The sequence below is a fragment of the Heterocephalus glaber genome, unplaced genomic scaffold, assembly GCF_053883595.1.
Source record: "Heterocephalus glaber isolate CG9 unplaced genomic scaffold, H.glaber_assembly_v1.0 deba00001479, whole genome shotgun sequence".
Taxonomy (NCBI): Eukaryota; Metazoa; Chordata; class Mammalia; order Rodentia; family Bathyergidae; genus Heterocephalus; species Heterocephalus glaber.
The window spans coordinates 20357937-20378643 of record NW_028258316.1 but is presented as its reverse complement, the minus strand read 5'-3'; the positions used below and the strand labels follow the sequence as shown (position 1 = coordinate 20378643).

At 44.7% G+C, this 20707-nt stretch overlaps 2 protein-coding genes across 8 annotated transcripts in view; both read left to right on the top strand.

Moving 5' to 3' along the window:
- Positions 1–981: 981 nt before the first annotated feature.
- Positions 982–9663, top strand: Atp6v1g1 (ATPase H+ transporting V1 subunit G1). Of its 2 annotated transcripts, none has more exons than XM_004849497.4 (3): positions 982–1188; positions 5657–5757; positions 8697–9663. In XM_004849497.4, exons 1-3 carry the CDS (start codon positions 1107–1109, stop codon positions 8868–8870), a joined length of 357 nt encoding a protein of 118 aa, XP_004849554.1. In that variant the 5' UTR covers positions 982–1106; the 3' UTR covers positions 8871–9663. The 2 variants fall into 2 exon arrangements, with proteins under 2 accessions (XP_004849554.1, XP_087039447.1); XM_087183321.1 differs by having other exon boundaries at positions 1018–1375.
- A 10557-nt stretch (positions 9664–20220) lies between these two features.
- Positions 20221–20707, top strand: part of Tmem268 (transmembrane protein 268) — a 44695-nt gene continuing 44208 nt past the window's right edge. For 2 of the 6 annotated variants that reach the window (XM_087183313.1, XM_087183319.1), the window contains exon 1: positions 20543–20657. The gene's annotated coding sequence lies outside the window, so the exon portion shown is untranslated. Of the gene's footprint in view, positions 20425–20533; positions 20658–20707 lie in introns of those variants that run through there. The other 4 variants (XM_087183317.1, XM_087183312.1, XM_087183318.1 and 1 more) reach the window with 4 other exon arrangements.

Sequence of the window (20707 nt, the reverse complement as noted above, 5' to 3'; positions counted from 1 at the left end):
TCAGATGGCATTTTAAAGGCCACTTCCTTCTGTATTCCTCCACCCCTCATTAAGGGGTTTCTTAAAAGCATCCTACATGCTTCCTCCGTTATTTTACAGCAGTTTGTAATTGTTTATTTGTTCTAATTAATCAGTCTTTTGACCAAGAATCTCGTCTGTCTTGCTTTCTGCTTTAGCCTCGATACCAAAGGTTGTCTAGGATCACGGCAAGCATTCATCAAACATTGATGGAAAACAGTGCAACCCTTTCCTGAACTCTGTTCAGAAAGGGAGAATGATCTATCCAAAAACCACAGATTAGCAGCATAGTTAATCCTATATCTCCTTTTTCTTTTTTGGTGGTACTAAGCATTGAATCCAGGGTCCCACATATGGTAGGCAAACGGTCTACCACTGAGCCACACCCCAGCCCTGAATCACTACTCCCCTTTCCCATCTCACTGCCCGTGCTGTCATCAAACCGGGGCGTTCTATCTCTGAACGACATCCCCCGCTCTTTTCATTTACTGCGTCTTGCTAAATTGCTCAGGCAGGACTAGAATTTGTGGCCCTTCTGCCTCAGCCTCCCTAAATGCTTAGATTACAAGTCTGTGCCTCCGCGCGGACCTCAGCGTCCTACTTATAACCTAGAACTCCATCCCTAGAACAGGCAAGAATTTTCATAAACTGCTCAACAGATGAGTGCCAGGGAAAGCTCCAGGAAGGGTTTAGAATGACAGTGGGGGAAAGTGGTCTAGTTTGGCTCCTTCTCTCTGGACACTGATGTAGGCATACTGTGAAATGAAGGATTAACGGAATAACGAAATGGAAGAAAACCTACATGGCTGGAACTAGCCAGGAGACAACCAGCGAAAGCGGTGGGCAGGACCTGCGCAGGCGTAAAGGGCGCGCTTTGCTCTTTCACTCTCCGCCCTGCTCCCTCCCGCCGGAGTGGCGCGGGGGGCGCCTAAACAGTCAGCTGACTCGACGGTGCTCTGGTCATGTGACCGAGGGCGGGGCGCCTGCGCCCTGCGCAGGCGCGCAGATCGTGGGTGGCGGGTCAGCTGATCCGAGGTGTGGTCTTCAGGTTTTAGGACGGTCACTTGGTTCTGTGAGCTGCAGCAGCCATGGCCAGCCAGTCGCAGGGAATCCAGCAGCTGCTGCAGGCCGAGAAGCGGGCCGCGGAGAAGGTGTCCGAGGCCCGCAAGCGTGAGTTTCGAGGCGGCCAGGCGTGGCTTCAGGCTGAGGAAGGCGTTAGGCCTTGGAGGTGGTAGGCGGAGAGACCCGAAAAAGTTCCGGGAGTACGGGGTTACGGTGGCGGTGGCTGGCATGTTGGGAGAAGCTCTGCAGTTGAGGCTTTGGAAGGCTTCTGGGTCGCCTGGGAGCCGCTTTGTGGGTTAGTAAAATTGGGTGTAGAGCGTTTCTTCTTGGGAACTGGGAGCCATGTGAAGTGGGCTATCCATACAGAACTCTTTCTTTCTCTCCTTCCACTTGCCCCGTTGAGAAGCTCCAGGCCCAGTGAAAGGGCCGCCATCCAGAGAATCGTTAAGACTCGAGATCTGGAGTCTGTTCTTCCTCGTTTGTCATGTAACAGTCAGTCGACAATGTTTGTGTGTCTCTTCACTTTGTTCTCGTCTTGACTCCCAGCATCATAGTACGGGACAACTTTTCTAAGTCTCCCGTAGCAGCCTTAATTCCTTTCTCGAGTATATTTTTAAATGCGGGTAAAAGTGTTGGCGCAGTGCTAAGCGCATCCCCGTTGTGGTATCCCACGTCCCAGAGAAGGAAGTAGATATTGGATAGGCTAATTGTAGGTGAGTGGAAAGGGTGGAGTTGAGAAATACAAGATTGCTAAAGAGTGGAACAGCAGGGTCTAATCTAGAGCGAGGAGTGGAAGGAAACCAGTTTTAATCTCTCCTGCAATCTAGTCTCATTGTAGTCAGTAATCTCTATAAAATGCATCTATGATGTCCCCACCACCTTTGCAATGTGTTGAGTGCCAGCAGAATAAACTTGAAATTCTTTTAGGAGCGAGGCTAGTAGGAGATTGAATATCTAGGGGCCCTCTTAACTCTGCGCTCCATTTCTTTTTAGAAGTTTGTTTTTTTGTTTTTTTTTTAAATTTTGAGACAGGGTCTTGCTAAGTTGCCGAAGCAGGACTCAAACTTGTGATCCTCCTTTCTCAGCCTCCCTAAACCCTGGCATTACAGGTGGGTGCCATAGCACTTGATCTCCGCAGGTTGGAGGAAGCATTATTGCATCACGGTTTTCCTTTTTTTGGTGTGTGGTGCTGGATGTTGAACCCAGAGCCTTTGCAGTGAGATACATCCCCAGCTCTCTTTATTTTTTGGGACAGAGTCTTGCTAAACTGCCCAGAGTGGGCTCGAATTTGGGATCCTGCCATAGCCTACCAGAATGCTGGGATTACAGGCAAGTGCCACCACACCTGGTTTTGGGTTTTGCATTCTGCCTAGTCTCATTTATGTACTCTCTAGCCATACTGAATCATGATTTCTCAAAGGCAACTTCATTTATTTTTCCCTGCAAGCCTTGCATCCCATTTCTTTGGATTGGAAGGACCTTTTCTTACATAACTCCTCCTGGTTCTCTAACCCAGAGTTTTTCAGACCTCAAGATTTAGGCAGTAGTTCTTCCAGGAAGCCTTTCCTCACTCAACCTGCCCTCGGACTAGGTTAAGTATCCTGCCTTAGTGCTTATTTCTGTCATTACAGTGCAGTAACTTGCTTCTCTATATGGCTTAGGAAGTTAAGCTTCTGGAAAGAGGTAGCTTTTTAATATCTGTATCCAGTTTTCCATCTGATGAGAAAGATGTTTTAACTCTATTTTACAAGTGGGAAAATGAAGCTCAGAGACAGCTGATTTGACCAGACTGTGGGAATCAGCACAGTTGTGGTTGAGAGGCCTTTTTTCCTACGCCAGGGTAAAATACCAGGAATTATTAACCCTAGTAATTCTTGGTGTTTCTTCTTGAATAAGAAGCATGTAGATTTCAAGCATGGCTCTGAGAAAGGCTGTAATACTCTATTTCCTAGCAAAAGTGTTCTTTGAGGGTGCTGGGGATGGCAAGAAGCCTTTTCTTTCTGCTCTGGTGACTAGAAGGTTCTGTGTTCTTTGTAGAATATTTCCCATCATGCTCTTGATACAGTAATTCCAGAATGACTTCTTAGAATTTGTCCAGTGATGATTCATGAATAGCAAGTTGTTGGGAAGGATGTGAGACTCGGGGGAAGTGCAGCAACAGGTACTTGGCACTGAAGTGAGAATAACTTGAGTTCCTTGAAGGTCGTGTTTCACACCTTCATCTGCCTTGTCAAGCTTGGTGCAGGGTCTCAAATACTTCAGGTAGCTGTTACCTATTTGCTGAGAGTTTGTTTTAAAGGGCTTATTAGCTTATGGCTAATGGACGTTTCAGGGTTTTCAGTAGTTGGCAACAGAAGTATTCAAAAGAGCTATAATTTGAAAAAAAAATGTAATTATGGTTGACTTGTCCAGTAAGAATTGAGAAGAGGCAGTGCATGTGTGGTAAAATGGTCAAATCTAAACTTTTCATGAAACCATTGCCTTGGACATTTGAAAAATAAGATAAGCATTGTGGTACATGGCCATAATCCTACCACTTTGAGAGGCTGAGGCAGGAGCATTGCAAGTTTTGACCCCAAGCCCAGCCTGGACAATTTAAGACTTGTGAGACTCTGTGTCAAAATGAAAGAAAAAAATAAAATAAAAAAGGGCTGGCAGTACAGCTTCATGTCGAGGCCCTGAGTTCAATCCCAAGTACTGTCACAAAGTATTAGTTTATTTTATTGGCATGAAACAAAACATTGGCTCCCATTTGTAAGGCCCAAGAAAAATAAGGTTAGAAATGTGAGGGCTGGGGATGGAGCTCAGTGGTAGAGTGCTTGCTTGCTTAGCATATGCAAGCCTGAGGGTTCAGTCCCAAGCATTACGCAAAAACATTGCAGTGTGTCTGATTCTCAGTTTACGAATTTATGGTTTTCAGAAAAATCTATCAAAATTGAACTTTGAAGATGTATGCTGAGAGGCAGCAATGCTGTTAAGGTATTCAGGGAGCTGTGAGAGTTAGGAGGGATGTGATTTGAAATTATGTGAGGCTGTTGCAGAGGGTTTAGGCTGAACCTTGTACCTTGTTGGTTTGGAAAATATCTTTGGCTTTGAAATACTGACAAAAAGCGAATGGGGGAGGATAATGTGAGGGATTGTAGTGCAAGTGGACTGAAGCCAAGAGCATTAGGTCCGAAATAGGAGTATAGTAAGTAGACTCGGACAAGTAGACTTTGGGGTGTTTAGGGAGAGACCTGTTAATTGTTTCAGACTAGCCGCATGGAATGTTGATGTCATTGCAGGTTCAAAAACCTGTTCTTAATCCTGAGGTGGAAAATTCAATTCAATTTTTTTTTCTTTTTCGCCCCAGTACTAGGAATTTAATCCAGGACTTTGTGCTCTACCACTGAGTTCCCCCACCCCCCTTTAAAAAATTGCCCAGGCTGGCTTTGAACTTTGAATCCTCCTGCCTCTATCTCCCAAGTGCTGGGATTACAGCCATGTACCATCTTGCCCAGTTGAGATTCAGTTTCATTTGTCCACATGTGTCGAATGGACTGGATAGCTGATATATAATAATGTACAACAAAGTGTAGTTTTACATACAGCGTGTCTTTTGCCGTGAATTAAATGAATACTTAGGTTGTTCATCTGGGACACCCCCCCCCCCTTCTGTGGCACTGTAGGAGATGGAACCCAGGGCCTGTACGTGCTCTTCCACTGTGCTCCATCCCTGCTACAGGCTCCCCTTTCTATTCTTGAGTCTCTAAGAAGCTTGGTGAGCAGAGAGTCAAGGCAGAGTCTGCATTGGCTGGACTTGTGCTGTTTTCATGCAGGCTCTGCCGGAGCCTAGAGCTCTTTCCAAGCTGTGTATTAAACTGTTCTTTGCCACATCTCCTCACCTCTGAGCTGCCTGTTTAGTATACCTCCCAGTCTCCACTTTATTTCTTTGTCATAAGTATGGCTTTTAGTTTGCAGTATTGCATCATCTGTGTCATTAGTAATGGTTTAGGTTTATGTCCCTTGGGAGCACATTAAAGTCCTTGCTAATCTCCTAAGCAGAGCTCCAGTCAGCAGCAGCAGCAGCAGCAGCACACTAGGTGTGTTTACTTCTTGGGGAGATGAGTTCCCTAGATGGCTGTTACCCATCTTATGTTGAGCTGGCCTTGAACTTGTGATCCTCTTGCCTCAGCCTCCTGAGTGCTGGAATTATAGATGTGTACCACCTTGCCTGTTTATGTTGGCTCTTAATAGTTGAGATGGAGTGACACATTCCACAGTGTTTTTCATCATTTTTGTGGACTTCGGCTACAAAGCCATGCCTTTTTTTCTGTGGTGCTACAGATTAAATGGCCTCACCCATGCTAAGCAAGTACTCTACCACTGAGGTACACACCCCACCCTGGAAGGCATTCCTTTTTATCACTCTTTATAGCCCGTAGGGGGTAGAAACTTATACCATTAGTTCTGAATTCCCTTTTAGGGTGTCTTAAATATTTTTCTTTATTGTTAAAATTCACCATCTTGGTGTCTGATGGTTTTTCTGCATGTCTTTTAACCACTTCCTGATGATAGCTCTCTCCTTTGAAAACAGGAAAGAACCGTAGGCTGAAGCAGGCCAAAGAAGAAGCTCAGGCTGAGATCGAACAGTACCGCCTGCAGAGGGAAAAAGAGTTCAAGGCCAAAGAAGCTGCGGTGGGACCTGTTTGTTTTAAATATTGATTTAGTTTCCTGAGCACCCCCTCCCTCCCCTGACACATGCACTCTAAAAATACCCAGCACAGCTTAGACATTCTGACTCCAGCAGTTTTGAAAGTTGAGTTACTATATTTTATTTGTGGTGCTGGGGACCAAACCTCACATGCTAGCAAGTGCTCTACCTCTGAGCTACACCCTCCCTTGGTTCCTGGTTATTGTATGCTTTGTTGGAGACTCAGGCTGGGTCTCTTAAAATGGTCAGTTTTATTTATTACTGATACTGAATCCTAGTCTCCATTTACTCATTTAACAAACAGTCTTTTAAACAGTTAACATGTAGTTGGTACTATGCATAGTGCTGGGGGCTCAGCTGATAACAGGAAGAGGCATGGTCCTTTTCTTCGGAAGCTTAGCTCACAGTCTAGAAATAAAGTGCAAGTCGTGCTCACCCACAACTGAAAAGTGCTGTGATGTCATAAGACGGAGCCCCACTTAAGTGTTCAGAGAGGTGTTCATCACCATTGTAGATGCCACCGTTCACCATAATGGTACAGAAAACAGATCTCAGGAATGCAGAGGGTACAGGGAAGCTTCCGGAAAGAGGCAACAAAGGAGAGGGGCTTCCTAGGGAAGAGAAGCACTGTTCAAAGCAGGTTGTAATTTATTGGCTCATATAATTAAAAACCTATGTGAAAGACAAAAGTTTATCTTGATCCGAAGCTTAAATAATGCTCTCAGGACTCATCTGTCTTGGGCTCTGCCTTTGGTTTTATGTCCTGCAGTAGTTTCAGGCACACACCCTCCCCGGCCCTGTGCTAGTGACCGCTGGCACATGCTTCCCTTCTAGTATTGAGTAGCAAATGTTTTGATCATCTTTGCATTGCAGGATCACAGAGCCTTTAAAACTTACAGTGTTTCTCTGCGGGACCGGTTGGTACTGTAAGTTGTCAGACTGCGCACCAATACTCTTGGGTCAAGGCAGCCGTTTCCTGTCTGTTGCAGTTGCCAGTGAAGATGGTGTCAGTGTTGGACTGTAAAGCACACACACTGAGGTTTTGTTTTCTAGCGCTGTTCCTCGGTAACATCTTCAGTTTTGAGACAGCTTACTGGGGCTTGGCATATAGTTTGTATTTCTAGAACAGAGGTAGTGGGGCTATTTCCTCCCATTCTTTGGGGTTGTAAACTTAAAAATTTGAGATAGCAGCTGAGCTCTCATGAAATGCCCAGGGTAGTCCTGTGTCCCAAACAGTGAAGGTATAGTGTGAAGAACCCTCTCACCTTTGAACTCAAGACTCAAGTTTGAGTCTTTGCATGTTCACGTCACTCTTGGAGCTCATCTGGTTTCTAATCTGTGAAATGTGGACTGACAGCCTCATAGCTCTCTGGAGGAACAGGTAATGCACAAGACTGCTTTGAAAACATGTTTCCAAATACAAAAATATGTTAACTTACATGAGTGTGTGTATTCATATTAATAAAATGAGGCATGAGCAGTTTAGGCAGTGAAAAACATGAAAAGTTATGTCTTCCAGAACTTGATTAGTCAAGTTTTAGTAAGGTGGCCTTGGCAGTTAACCAAAGCCAGCCAAACCTAAGACAATAGAAGGTAAAAAGAAATCCATGAATCAGTGTGTGTTAATTTGTGAATAGAAACTGAATAGTACAGGTGTGTGTGCAGTAAAAAGTTCAAGTGAAAAAGAGCATCAGGGAATAGTTGCCCTCTCACTTAGACTTGTAGTTCTCTTCAGAGCCAGTCACTGTTTGTTTTCTATGTATTCTTCTGGGTATATTTGAAGGAACAGATAACCTTATATTTATAACACTGGTGAATCTGTTGAACTAAAAAGAGCTAAAATATCAACCATTAATGATGGAGCTCCTTGTATATTCCTATTAAATTGTATCTATTTTGATTTACTTTTTTATTTTGGGGACAGTACAGGGGATTTCACTCTGGACCCTCCTATTGACCTACATCCTCATCCTGTTTTAGAATTTTCCGTTTTGAGGCAGGGTCACTAAATTTCCCAGGTTGGGTTTGAATTCACAATCTTCCTCAGCCACCCAGAGTGCTGGAATAGAAGTGTTTGATTTTTTTGTTTTATGGGTTTTTTTAAACAGTACATACAGTATCTTCTCACTTTTAAACTCACACCAAAATTATAAATACTAACCACACTAATACTGTTCTATATCTTGCTCTCTATCCCCCTTAAACTGCATATTTTATAGTTCATATTATGTTGCTGAGCATTTTTTAATTTTTATTTTTTAAGGTACTGGGAATTGAACCCAAGATCTTGCACTGGGCTACATACATCCCTAGCCCTTTAAAATTTTTTTTTTTTAATTTTTGAGGCAAGATTTTCTTGCTAAGTAGGTAAGTTGCCCAGGCTGGCTCAAATTTGTGAGCCTCCTGCCTCAGGTTCCCAGAGTGCTGGGACTGGAGCTGTGCTCTACTGCGCCTGGCTAAGAATATCTTCCTGTATAAGAGATTCTGTAATTTGTTTAACCAGTCCTCAGTTTTTGAATATTTTATTTTTTTGGATTTCTAGGTTCAAAATGAGCTCTTGCCTCATTCTCCCCAGCACCTGGGGTTGCAAGTGTGTGCTACTGTGCCTGTAGCTGTTAATTGTTAGATTGATCCCAACCTTTGGTTAAAGCTAGCCATTTCATTCTGGAGCGATATATGTCTCAGGGATAGTTTTCTAGCAGGGGCACTACTGTGCACTTTACCTCTGGATGGATGTGGCCCTTGCTAACTCTGGGAGTGCTTCTCTGCCCACATGGGCTTCTGTCAACAAGGAGATGTTGCCTGCTGATGATTGGTTATCACTGATGAACCTGGGGTCTCCAAAGTCAGCAAATTGCTGACTGTTCCTGGCCAGCAGGAGCATCTTCCTGATATTCCCGGTGCCTTTGCTTCTCACCTGCAGGCCTTAGGATCGCACGGCAGCTGCAGCAGTGAAGTGGAGAAGGAAACCCAGGAGAAGATGGCCATCCTCCAGACCTACTTCCAGCAGAACAGAGAAGAAGTCCTGGATAACCTCCTCGCCTTTGTCTGTGACATCCGGCCAGAAATCCATGAAAACTACCGCATCAATGGATAGAAGAAGGAAACACCTGTTCTGTGGATTAGGATTGTAGATGCTCTCATGGAATATGAAGCTTTAGCAAAGTCGATTTCTGTTCTTAAGAAATGCATTAAATTATTTCTTATGTTGTGTAATAAATAGTTCCCTTCACTTTTTGGAGAGTAGCATATCTAGCTTCTTTGGACAAACTTTGTACTTTATCCAAAGATTTCATCTTTTTACCTTGTATTTCTTAGAAATTTAATGAGTATATGTTGTCTGTTTTCTTATACCTTTTAGCTGAAGCACCATGTATATCAGTGTTGACTTTTTCATTCTTAGATTTAATAAGAAAAAGAAAAAACAGTTCTTTAAAGAAAGCAAGGGATTATAAATAACTTTTTTCCCTTACACTTTCTTAAAGGTCAGGGGCTTTATGTATGAAAAAGTAGTAAATAGTTATTTGTAACTTGTATTATGCAGCAGCCAGCCTTAAAGTAGTATATTTTGAGGAAGGATTAGAACAGCTAATACTAGTATACTTGCTTGGGCTGCGCTTAGTTTATTTTAACCAAAATTACTAGATGAGCCAGGTGTGGTGGTGCACTCCTATAATCCCAGCACTCGGGAGGCTGAAGCAGGAGGATCACAAGTTTGAGGTTGGCCTGGGCTACATAGTTAGATCCAGGCCTGCTTGGACTATTAGTGAGACCTTGTCTCAAATCAAAACAAAACAAAAAAATTTACTAGATGATAGGACTTAAGAACTTGTTAATTATTTGGTGTATTGATAATCATTTACTAGTAAAAGTAAAGACTTTGTCATGCATTTTCACCTTTCTCGTTCATTCTTTTTGATAATGCAAAGAATACTTTGACCAAATGTTCTACAGAATTTCACTTAGGAAATACTACGTGTCACATTTGCATACATAATCAGAAAATGTTCAAGGTGTGCATTTTAGGAGGAAGGAAATTGCTTGTGATTTCACTTGAATTGTTTTTGAAAAACAGCACGCAACCAGGGGGACTCTGTTGCCTTTCTCTAGAGCACCTTGTGGCGAGGGCCCTTGGACAAGCTGCTGGGTGTGTTTCCTTTCTGCAGGGCTGAGTGGTGGCTCAACTACCTGTAGGATCTTCACACTTCAGTCTTACCGATTTTAATGCCCTGTGCCTCTCTGTAGGCTGACAATCTTTCTTTGGCTGCAGAAATAATTTCTGGTAGGGAAAAACCATTGAACAAGAACATTAGGGGATTTCCTAGCTTGTTCTGAAGCAGTATGAAACAAGTATACACATTTTTTAAAAAAATCCCTCTATTACATTGACTCAGGATGGTCCGATCTTGGGCCACTTCTGTCTCTGGTTACTGTTTCACTTCCTGTTACTTTTCACAGTGGAAGGCTTGTACTGTTGACACTGCAGGCCTGCCACTCCACTGGAGCTTCTTGTCCGGCTCAGGAGTGCTGTCCAGTTGGAGAAACCCAGTTCTGTGCCCACTTGACCTCCAGGGCTGTGTGACCGTGCTGACCACTCCTTCCTCAGACTATCTTTACTTCCTTTAGGCATGAGTGTGCTTTTTCCTTCAATCTTGTCCTCGATTCCGCTCAGCCTTTTCCACTTAATTTGGACTTAATTTGCATTCCTTGGTAAGACCACCTTCATTTCATAGCTTTTAATACCATCTGTACTGTTTTCTTTTTTTTTTTTTTTTTGGTACCGGGGATCGAACTCAGGACCTTGTGCTTGTGAAGCAGGCGCCAGAACCACTGAGCTAAATCCCCGGCTCAATACCATCTGTACTAAAGATCCAAATTTATATTGCCAACCCATCTCTCAGATTATTTGATGTTTTAAATTTTTCTTCCTGAACTGGGGACTGAACCCAGAGCCATAGCACGGAGTTACATCCCAGCCCTTATTTTGAGACAGAGTCTCATTAAGTCACTAAGTTGCCCAGGCTGGGCTCAAACTTTTGATCCTTCTGCCTCAGTCTCCCAGAATGCTGCTATTACAGGCTGTGCCACCCTGCCTGGATGCCTAGTGAACATCTCCATCCTCGCCTGTCTCAAACTACTGTTTTGTTCAGGATTTGCTTTTAGTATTGATAAATGTTACTAGTATCTCACCACCTACTGCGTATACAAATTTCCCAAACTAGAGGAACATGAAGAAACATCTTCACTGGTTTAGAGCAGCTTTTTTAAAAAACTTATACTGAGAATGGAACCCGGGACCTTGTAATGCCAGCCGGGCACTCTGCCACAGAGCCACATCCTAACCTTAAAATTTGTCATTTTAGATGGGACTTGCTAAATTGGTCCAGGCTGGCCCTCTTGTGATTCTCCTAGCTGGGATTATAGTCATGTGGCATTGTACCCAGCTAGTATTTTTTTTGGTACCGGGGATCAAACTCGGGTCCTTGCGCTTGTGCAGCAGGCAGCAAAACCACTGAGCCAAATCCCAGGCCTCTCAGCTAGTATATTTTTAACCTAGGGTTGTGCGCATGTGACTGCTTGTCTGAGCCAAGTAGCTTGCTGAAGCTAGTATTTCAGAAGGTAGGTGGTCAAAGTCTCTTGGGAGGACAAGGTAAGATCTGAAAAACAAAGAGCTTAGTGACATGGAGAGGGACCTAAATGATTTCAGTATAAGTTGAGTGGAGAAAAAGTGCTGCGGAGAGATGTGAGTAGTGGTTGATGGGGCAGATGATAACATGTTTAAATGCTGGTGGGGAAAGGAATAGGATGAGAATGTTTTGGAAAGAGATCCCAGAGTGGGCCGGGGGCCTTGACAGGGCATAGTTGATGGGTTCCCTGTAGTTCTCAGTCCTGATTGTTCTGGGGAGTTGGTAGGTGCTCAGGTCTCCCCTGCATTGTCTGGGTCTTGGGGTGGGGCTGGGGAAACTTAAGAGAAAGGACTCCCATCAGAGTCTACCCTGAGACTCAGGGTGTTTGAGGCTAAGACCACCAGAGACAAATGAGGCAGGTATAGGTTCTTTGAGAAAATAAACTCAATGCAGAATGGTGTGTAGTTTATTCCCATTTGAGCATAAAAGGATAGGAGGGAGATGCACATGCTTACATTTAATGCGGAGTGTGACTGGAAGTAGAAGAAATGTAATGGTGGCCTCTGAGAAGATCTTGGACCTCAAGAGGGTATTCGTTTTGGTACATTGCATTACACCACCACCAAGCAGTGTCCCTGATCTCTTCTTACTAGATGGCAGTAAGAATCTTTCACTTATGACAACTAAAAACGTCAACAGATGTTGTGTTATGTCCTTCAGGTTCCCAAACTATCCCTAGATTAGAACTACTGTTCTTACAGCAACAAGAAAAGAATTATTAAAAATAAAGCACTACATATGGTGCCTGGAACATTCTAAGTCCTCAACAAATGTTTCCTGTTTCTGAAATAAAGGTTTATTTCTTGCAAAGTTTGGGCCAAGTTGGGTGATTTCAGTACAGCTGTTCTCTGTGTGGCGACTTGGTGGTTCAGACTGCTTCCAGTTTGTGGCTCTGCCATCTCAGCACACACTTTTCATGACTGCAGATACAGGAAGAAAAGGCTGGTGAACACCCACCAACTCTGCTTCAGGCCTGAAATGACACATGACACTTGTTCTTAGCCCATTGACCAATGTGGGTCACTGGACCCAACCTAACTGCAAGGGAGGCAGAGGAATAAGGGGAATGGGCTGGGGATTTAGCTCAGTGGTTCCACTGCCTGCTTTGCAAGTGCAAGGTCCCGAGTTCAATCCCCGGTACCATAAAAAAAGGGGGGTGGGGACTGGACAGTCAGTGAACAAGAAAGTCCTACAATTGCTAGCAGTCACTTTCTACATGGCGGTTAGTATTCTAAGAGCTTTGTATTGTTACCAACCAGTGTAATACTCAACCTCTCTTAGATGACTGGCCTTGAGGCAAAGAGCCCAAGGATGCGCAGTAGTACAGCCAAGATCTTTTAGCATCTGCACGTAGTACCCAGCTTGTAATTGTATGCACTTTATGACTTGTGTGATTCTTTCCCCTCTACATCCTCCAGTTTCTAAACTGATACTCCTTAATTGTTTTTTGGGTGAATTTATCATTGCCTGCAGTATTGCCTGTTTGCAAGCATAGAAACTGACCACTGCATTTGGTGCCATAGCTCACACCGACTCAAGATCTCCCTGACAGAAGGCATAAAATAGCTTACGGTAAGGCATTGTGTAATCTTGTGGGTAACTTACAAATTTCCCCAATAGCACTCCTACTCTGTATGGAAGAACACAACGTTTTTTTCTTCAGTACTGAGGATGGCGAGCTCAGGACCGCATGCATGCTAGACAAGGGTTCTGTCACTGAGTTATACCCCTGGCTCTTTTTTGTATTTTAATTTGCTAATTTTCAAGACTGGCCTTGAATTTGTGATCCTCCTGCCTCAGCCTGTTGAGTAGCTAGTTTCAGGCATATACCACCACACCTGGCAAAAACAACTGAAAGGCATAACTTGTCAGAGGCCATGCATGGAATCTCTGCATGTATCTAGTGGGGAAGGCCTGTTGTGTTCTGGAAACTTTACAGCCTTGCAATCCCACTTTGTGGGTGAGTAAGCTGAGGCCCAGAAGCTTATGTGATGATCACAGCCATAGAACAAAGAAATGACTCCTGAAGTCAGATCAGCAGCCTGCAGGTTGCAAGCAGAAACCTCCCATGGCTGCCTTGAGGCTTTCTGAGGACTAGGGCCTGAGGTGCTCAGCCTCCTCTAACTGGGGGAAGCTTCTGGGTCTGGCTGAGTGAGACCCGAAACTTATTCTCTGCATTCCTTGGCACATTGGCCTTTCTTCCACTCAAGAAGATTGAAGGCACCAGAAGTCAACTAAGACTCCAGTGGAAGGATGCACTGTGATGAGTTCTTCGTTCACCTCCTTTATGTTTTTTTTTCTCCTTCGGGGAACTTTATCAACTCATCTCCCAATGCAGTGGCTCTGGAAGTACTGCAAAAGCCTCCATCCAAGCAGGCAGTGCTAGTTTTTCTTTTCCCTCCTTCCCATACAAATAGGCAGGTCTAAGGAGGGTGAGGCACATCCTTTATTGAAAGATTTGGCCAGTGAACTGGAGAGAGGAAGCTGCTAGAACATCATATAATATTTCCTTCTCTGGCTTTTAAAAAACATCAAAGGATGCCAACTGGTTCTGGGTCAAATGTTTGTTTGGTTTTTTTTTTTTGTTTTTTGTTTGGTACCGGGGATCAAACTCAGGACCTTATGCTTTTGAGGCAGGTGGCGGAACCACTGAGCTAAATCCCCGGCCCAGTTCCGGGTCAAATGTGAATTCAGGGTCACAGCTTAACTGCAGTTGGGGAAATGACTGTTGGGGGCGAGTGGGCTTGGAGAGTTTGGGGCACATCCCCCTTCTGCTTGACAACTTACAAAGGGAAGAGTGGCAGCATTCCAGAACAGATGGCAGCAGCAGTTGTAGATGGTGTCAAGAAAGAAGTGGGCCTGGTGGTTCAGCAGGCACAACTGGGCTGCCTGCTGTTGTCTTCTGGGGTTTTTTGGAAGATGAAAAGACAGAAGACTCAGGCTATCTACTTAAAGCCCAATTATCTTCAGTTGCTCTCCTTTCTCTTCTCAGACAGATGTGAGTTCTCCCTCCTTGGCCCTCCTCCACTTTTCTCCTTTGTATCTGTCCCTGGCCCTCATTTTTCTTTAACAAGTCTGCCATTTTATTTATTTTTTTAACTGTATATTCTTTTATTGGTACATTTTAGGTATATAATGTCAATATAATGACATTTATCATTGGAAATTTTAACATTTACATAATCTCTCTTGATTCTTATTTTTCCCCATTCCCCTGCCCTTCCTTCAACCCCTCCACCCCTCCCTATTTACATAGACTTTGTTTCCTTTTTTCCATTTTCTCATATTAATTCCATTCCCTTCTTTCCTTTCCCCTACCCCTCCCCACTTCCCCCTCCCCTTTGCCCCTTTTCTTCCTATTTCACATTATCTATTATACCTTTTAGTTCTTATTTACACTTTCAGTTTCTCACACTAGAGAAACTATTTGGTATTTAGACATGTGTGTCCTATTTATTTTACTTAAGAGTATTGCCTCAATGTGCATCCATTTAGCTATAAATGTCTCTAATTTCTCGTTTTTGATGGCTGAGTAGTACTCCATTTTATTAAAAAATCACATTTTCTTTATGCAGTCTCAGTTGATGGGCATTTGGGCTGTTTCCAAGTTTTAGCTATTACAAACTGTGCTGCTATGAACATGGGTGCACATATATCACTGTGGTATGATTCTTTTAATTCTTTGGGGAAGATACCCAGCAGGGGTATAGCTGGGTCAAATGGGACCTCCTAGTTCTTTGAGTTATCCCCATACTGATTTCCATAGTGGTTGTACCAGTCTACACTCCCACCAGCAGTGGAGCAGGGTTCCTCTTTCCCCACAGCCCCACCAGCATTTGTTATTGGTTGATTTCAAGATAGCAGCCATTCTTTCTGGGGTGAGGTGGAATCTCAGTGTTGTTTTCATGTGCATCTCTCAAATGACCAGTGATGTTGAACATTTTTTCATATGTTTATTTGGCATTCCTACTTCTTTGTGTGAGAAATATCTGTTCATTTCAGATGCCCATTTTCAGATTGGGTCTTTAAATTTGGGAAGTCTGATCTTTTTAAGTTCTTTATAGATTCAAGGTAGTAGACCTTTATCTGAGGGACTACTGGTGAAAATATTTTTCCATATTGTGGGTTGTCTATTCATACTGCTGGTGGTTTCTCTTGCTGTGCATAAGCTTTTTAGTAAGAAGAGATCCCACTTGTTGATTGTTTGTGCTAGTTCACGGGCAACTGAGGTTTTGTTCATAAAATCTTCTCCTACACTAATGTCTTCAAGAGTTCTACCTAACCTCTGTTCTGGCCGGTTCAGCATTTCTGTTTTAATATTTAGATCTTTAATCCATTTTGATTTTAGTTGAGTGCATGGTGAGAGATACAGGTCTAGTTTTAATCTTTGACAAGTTGAAACCCAATTTTTCCAGCACGATTTATTAAAGAGGCTATCTTTCCTCCAGTGAGGGTGTTTGGCTCCTTTGTCAAAGATGAGGTGGCTGAGTGTGTCTGGAGTTGTTTCTGCATCTTCTAATGTGTTCTACTGGTCCTCAGGTCTGTTTCTTTGCCAGTACCATGCTGTTTTTATCACAGTAGCTTTGTAGTGTAGTTTCAAGGTGGGGGTTGTAATACCCCCTGCCATGTCTCTGTTACCTAGAATTGCTTTTGCTCTTCTGGGTCTCTTCTTGTTCTAAATGAATTTTTGGATTCTTTTCTCAAGGTCCACGAAGTATGTTGCTGGGATTTCAATTGGGATTGCATTGATCTATATAGCAGTTTTGGCCCTTATTTTTCTGTATCTAGCACAGAAACAGATCTATGACACTGCCTGGGTGGATTGTGGCCTTTCTGACAGAAATTGAGAGTACTTTTTTCCTCTGGTTTTGACTCCAAACTTTTCTGACAAACAGCCTGTGATTTGTGCTACTCCTGGCACACTTCCTGACAAACACAACTATGTCTCAAGTCCCAAGTCCTCAGGTGCTGTCAACCTACATCACGTACATCTCATAATGGAGTTTGTCATCTGGCCACTGACTTCCAGGAGTTGAAATGGATGTCATGGAGCCACTAGCATGGAACCTTCTGTAAAACAGGGTTGGAAGTTATTATTATTATTATTATTTTTGGTACTGGAGATCAAACTCAGGTCCTTTCGTTTGCAAGGCAGGCAGTGGTACCTGGAAGTTATTTTTAAATGGTTCACCTTTAGAAATATCAGTAGCAATTCGATAATATGCTTATCTACATAATTAATTCACCATCTATCTCTCTGAGATGAATGTTATTCCTATTTATAAATTAGCAGAGTGAGGCTCAGAGAGATCAAGTCAATTGCCCAAGGTGACAGAGGTAATTAGTGGCAAAGCCTCATTTGAACCCAGTTCTAACTTGCCAGCCTGAATTGCTGTCTTTGATGCTATTCAGACCATGATGGTGCTTCAAACAGTATGTTTCTAAAAATGTTTAGGAATGTCATTGAGTCTGTAACTGGAAGACTTTTGATCTTTGCCATTTCACTTACCTAGCAGTACCGAGGCCTCCTCCTGTACCACCTGCTGTGATGCTAAGGTTTTGCCAGGCCGGAACAAAGTTCATTCTGTTACTTCATCCAGGTTGCCAAATAGGGTTGGCTAGCCCTCACGTACAGCCTGTGACCCTTGCAAACACAGCCAAATGTATGAAGCAACTACTGAGTAATGGTGGCTTTGGCTGGGATTTGTGGTTACTGGGATTTTCCTGTAGTTAGGGCCCTGATTTCATTTTTTTGATTTCATCCCTGTTTGTCTAGTACCCAGATGCAATGGGGGCAGCATGCTGGGGTAGCTGTGACCATGGGCAGAAACAGCCTAGTGCCCAAAGGTTTATTTTGTTTTTGGAAAGGGAGAACTGCATGATGACCATAAACTGTCTGACAGGTCTGGGAGGAAGTTGAGCAAGGGTTCCACTGAGAGGGGGCACTGACCTAGGCCCAGGACAGGAAAGGGCTCCCAGATGAAGAGCCCTGCCAGTTGGCCCCTGAGAAAGAATTAGGTGATAAAGTGGAGCTGGGCTTTGGGGCTCACCTTCCAGATGGAGAGGGAAGGGCAGCCACTGAGAACTGGAAGTGAAAGAGAACTGGGGTAGAGGAGGAACTGAAAGAGGCTCTGTATTGGTGGAGCTTAGGGTTTTTAGGGGCTTGAGGAGAGACTTAAAGATTAGGATAGGCTGGGGGTAGGGAGAGTGGCTTGAGATCACCACAAAAGCCCTTGTGTACCCCCCCAGGGTACAGTGCCAAGACTGAGCTGGTCAGCCAGCTCAAACACCTGTATTCTGTGCTCCCTGGTCTAGGGGGGCTGATGTGTCAGTGTGTAGGCTGGTGCTGGAGCAACCAGCAGTGGGGAGGAAGCATGAAGGCAGCCTGGCAGAAAGGACGGCAGCACTTCTGGCTTCATGGAGGAGGTAGGCCTTGCTAGACAGGCAGGGTTTAGAGATATGGGGACCAGGCCTCACTCACTGCAGGGTCCCTTTCAATACCTTGTCAGCATTTATTTTATTTTTTTTTTTTCCGTACTGGGGATCGAACTGGGGTCCTTGCGCTTGAGCAGCAGGTGGTGGAACCACTGAGGTAAATCTCGGGCCTGTCAGCATTTAGTAATGCTCCCTTGGGTCTCTTGCTCCCATGCCTTTCTTTTTTTTAAACAAAGATTATTTTATTTTATTTTTTATTTTTTTGGTACCAGGGATCGAACTCGGGTCCTTGCGCTTGCCCAGCAGGCGGCAAAACCACTGAGCCAAATCCCCAGCCCTCCCATGCCTTTCAATTGGTTTTTCTGAAAACTTCACAGGGACCTTACATGTAGTGGTCCTTACCACCCAGTATAATGCACGGCACCTAGCAGACACCCACATGGATTTGGCGATAAAGAAATGAACTTCATTCTTAGAGCCCAGAACCTGGTGAACAAGGGCACTTGGGTAGGATCTGTCACTTAGTTTTGATTACTGCTTGTTGCCTCCATGCACTGAGCCTCTGGGCTAGCTGAACATGCAGCCAGGCAAGTCCTGCGTCTGAATTCCCCAGCAATTTGGCAGGATCTGTTGAAATTAAAAATGTGTGCAGGTACACTTGTAGAAATTCAGGCAGTGGCAAAAATCTGACTATGTACACCCCTGATCCTCTCACCTGCCTGGGTGGGAACCACTTACAGGTCCACCAAGAGGGAGGGGCTGGGAATGGCAAGCCCTTTCTATAATATATGGAAGTTTACAAAACCCTTAAAAGGAAATGAAGTACAGTAGAGTGCTTTGGCAGGGCATGAATACCCCACTACTTTGTAGAATGAAAAAGCAGGGTCCCAGCTGGTTGTGACACAAGCCTGTAATCCCAGTACCTGGGAGGCTGAGGCAAGACGATCCAAAATATGAGCCCAGCTTCAACAATTTAGCATCTTAGTGAGACCTTGTCTCAAAATGAAGAAGAAAAAAATTTAAAAGGACTGGGGCTGTAGCTCAAAGTGAAGGCCCTGGTTCAATCTCCCTATTGCAAAAAAAAAAAAAAAAAAAAAAAAGAGCAACAGCATCTGTTAGCTTTTGTAAAACACACACACACACACACACACACACACACACACACACACACACCTGTACATGTGATCTAAAGAAAAATGCACAAGACCGGTGCTTTCCAAAAGTGATGACGTTGAGGGTGGTGGGCAATGTGCAGTGAGTATGCAGCTGTGTGACTGGCAGTTGTATCCACCAGTGAGCAGGTATGATGTGCCTCATAGGTCCCAACACTTCAGATGATCTCGTTACATCTTCACACAACACCATGAATTTAATGAATTTTTAAAAAAGCTAATGAAGGCACTGAGAGGTTAAATAATTTGCCAATGATGATAGAACAAGACAACAGGCTTGGCCTGCAGATGCCTAATGGGTAACTAAACGCAGGGTTCTCTGCATTCATTTTAGTTCTTTTTTACCTTAAAACTTTGGGACAGAGCCCTGCCCAGCTCTGTGAGGCAGGTTAATCACTTGGGAAGTGTCCTGTTATAAGGTTTATTAGCCCTAAATTTATGGGAAGCATCCCATCTCCCTTCAAGGTAGGAGGACCTCATAGTAAGAGTAACTGAGGTGATTTTCATGGTTTGCAGGGACATGTGATTGCCAGTGTTTGTGATGTTCAGCCATTGTCTTAAACCTGTAGCTACCTTGGATTCCAAGAACAGCAGACTCTTGAAGGCCACCCCATGAGGAGGTTACTTACCCAAGTGGGAATAACTGCCCCGTGCCATGAACTGAGGCCACTTCCAAAGCAGGAGCCTTCATCCCTCAGGTGACAATGGGTCTCCTAGGACGTTACAGAACCAGTCCTGAGATACCAGTCGCCACTTGGGGGCTTGATCAAGATTACCTACACTGCCAGCCATGCAAACCCCCAACTCTTGACTTCATTCCCTTTTCTAAATCCCCAAAGCTTCTGTCAGCCTTTACCAAAATAGATCTTGAATGTCTTTATCAGTGCTTCCCAGCATGACCACGTTGATTAAAACTGGAGTTAGGGAAAGATGGCCGTGTCTGGTCTGTTGGACCCCAGGTCTAAAGTTTTTACCCCAAAACTCTAGTACCAGAAGTGGAGAGATATGGATTGGCACACAGCTAAAATGATCCCGAAACTCATGCTCTTATAATACGGTGTACCAGTTTTTCATTACAAACAAATCTCAGAGAAACTTTTGATCCTAAATATTGCCTCATCCACCAGATCCCGTGATTCTTTATCACCCAGGACTGAACATCACACAGGCGCCACTCTGTCTCCGGTCTGCCCGGAGACCGCGGGACCCTGGGACAGCGGCCAGGACCAGGCGCGGGTGCAGCGCTGAACCCCAGATCCGACACTCGTGGTTGGCGCGGGCACGCGAGCCCTTCGGGCGCCCCGGGGGGACCTGGCTGATGAAATGCGGCCTAGCCGCTCGGCTGGGCGGCGGGCGGGTGAGAAGCGCTCCCTCCGGGCTAGGGCGAGCCTCGCGGGCACCTCCTCCCTGTTGGGTGACTGAGCGCGTCGGCAGGGCCGGGGGCGGGCCCAGGAGGGCGGCGCTGCGCCCGGGAGGCCGGCTGCGCGGGGCGGCGGCGCGCGGAGGCTGAGGCGCGGAGGCTGAGGCGCTGAGGAGCGCGGTGACCCCGACCTCCCGCGTCCCCGGGTCGGCGGCGTTAGCGTTGCGGCGGTGAGTGTGCGCGCGCCAGTGCGTCCGCGATCCCGGGTCGGGGCCGTGCG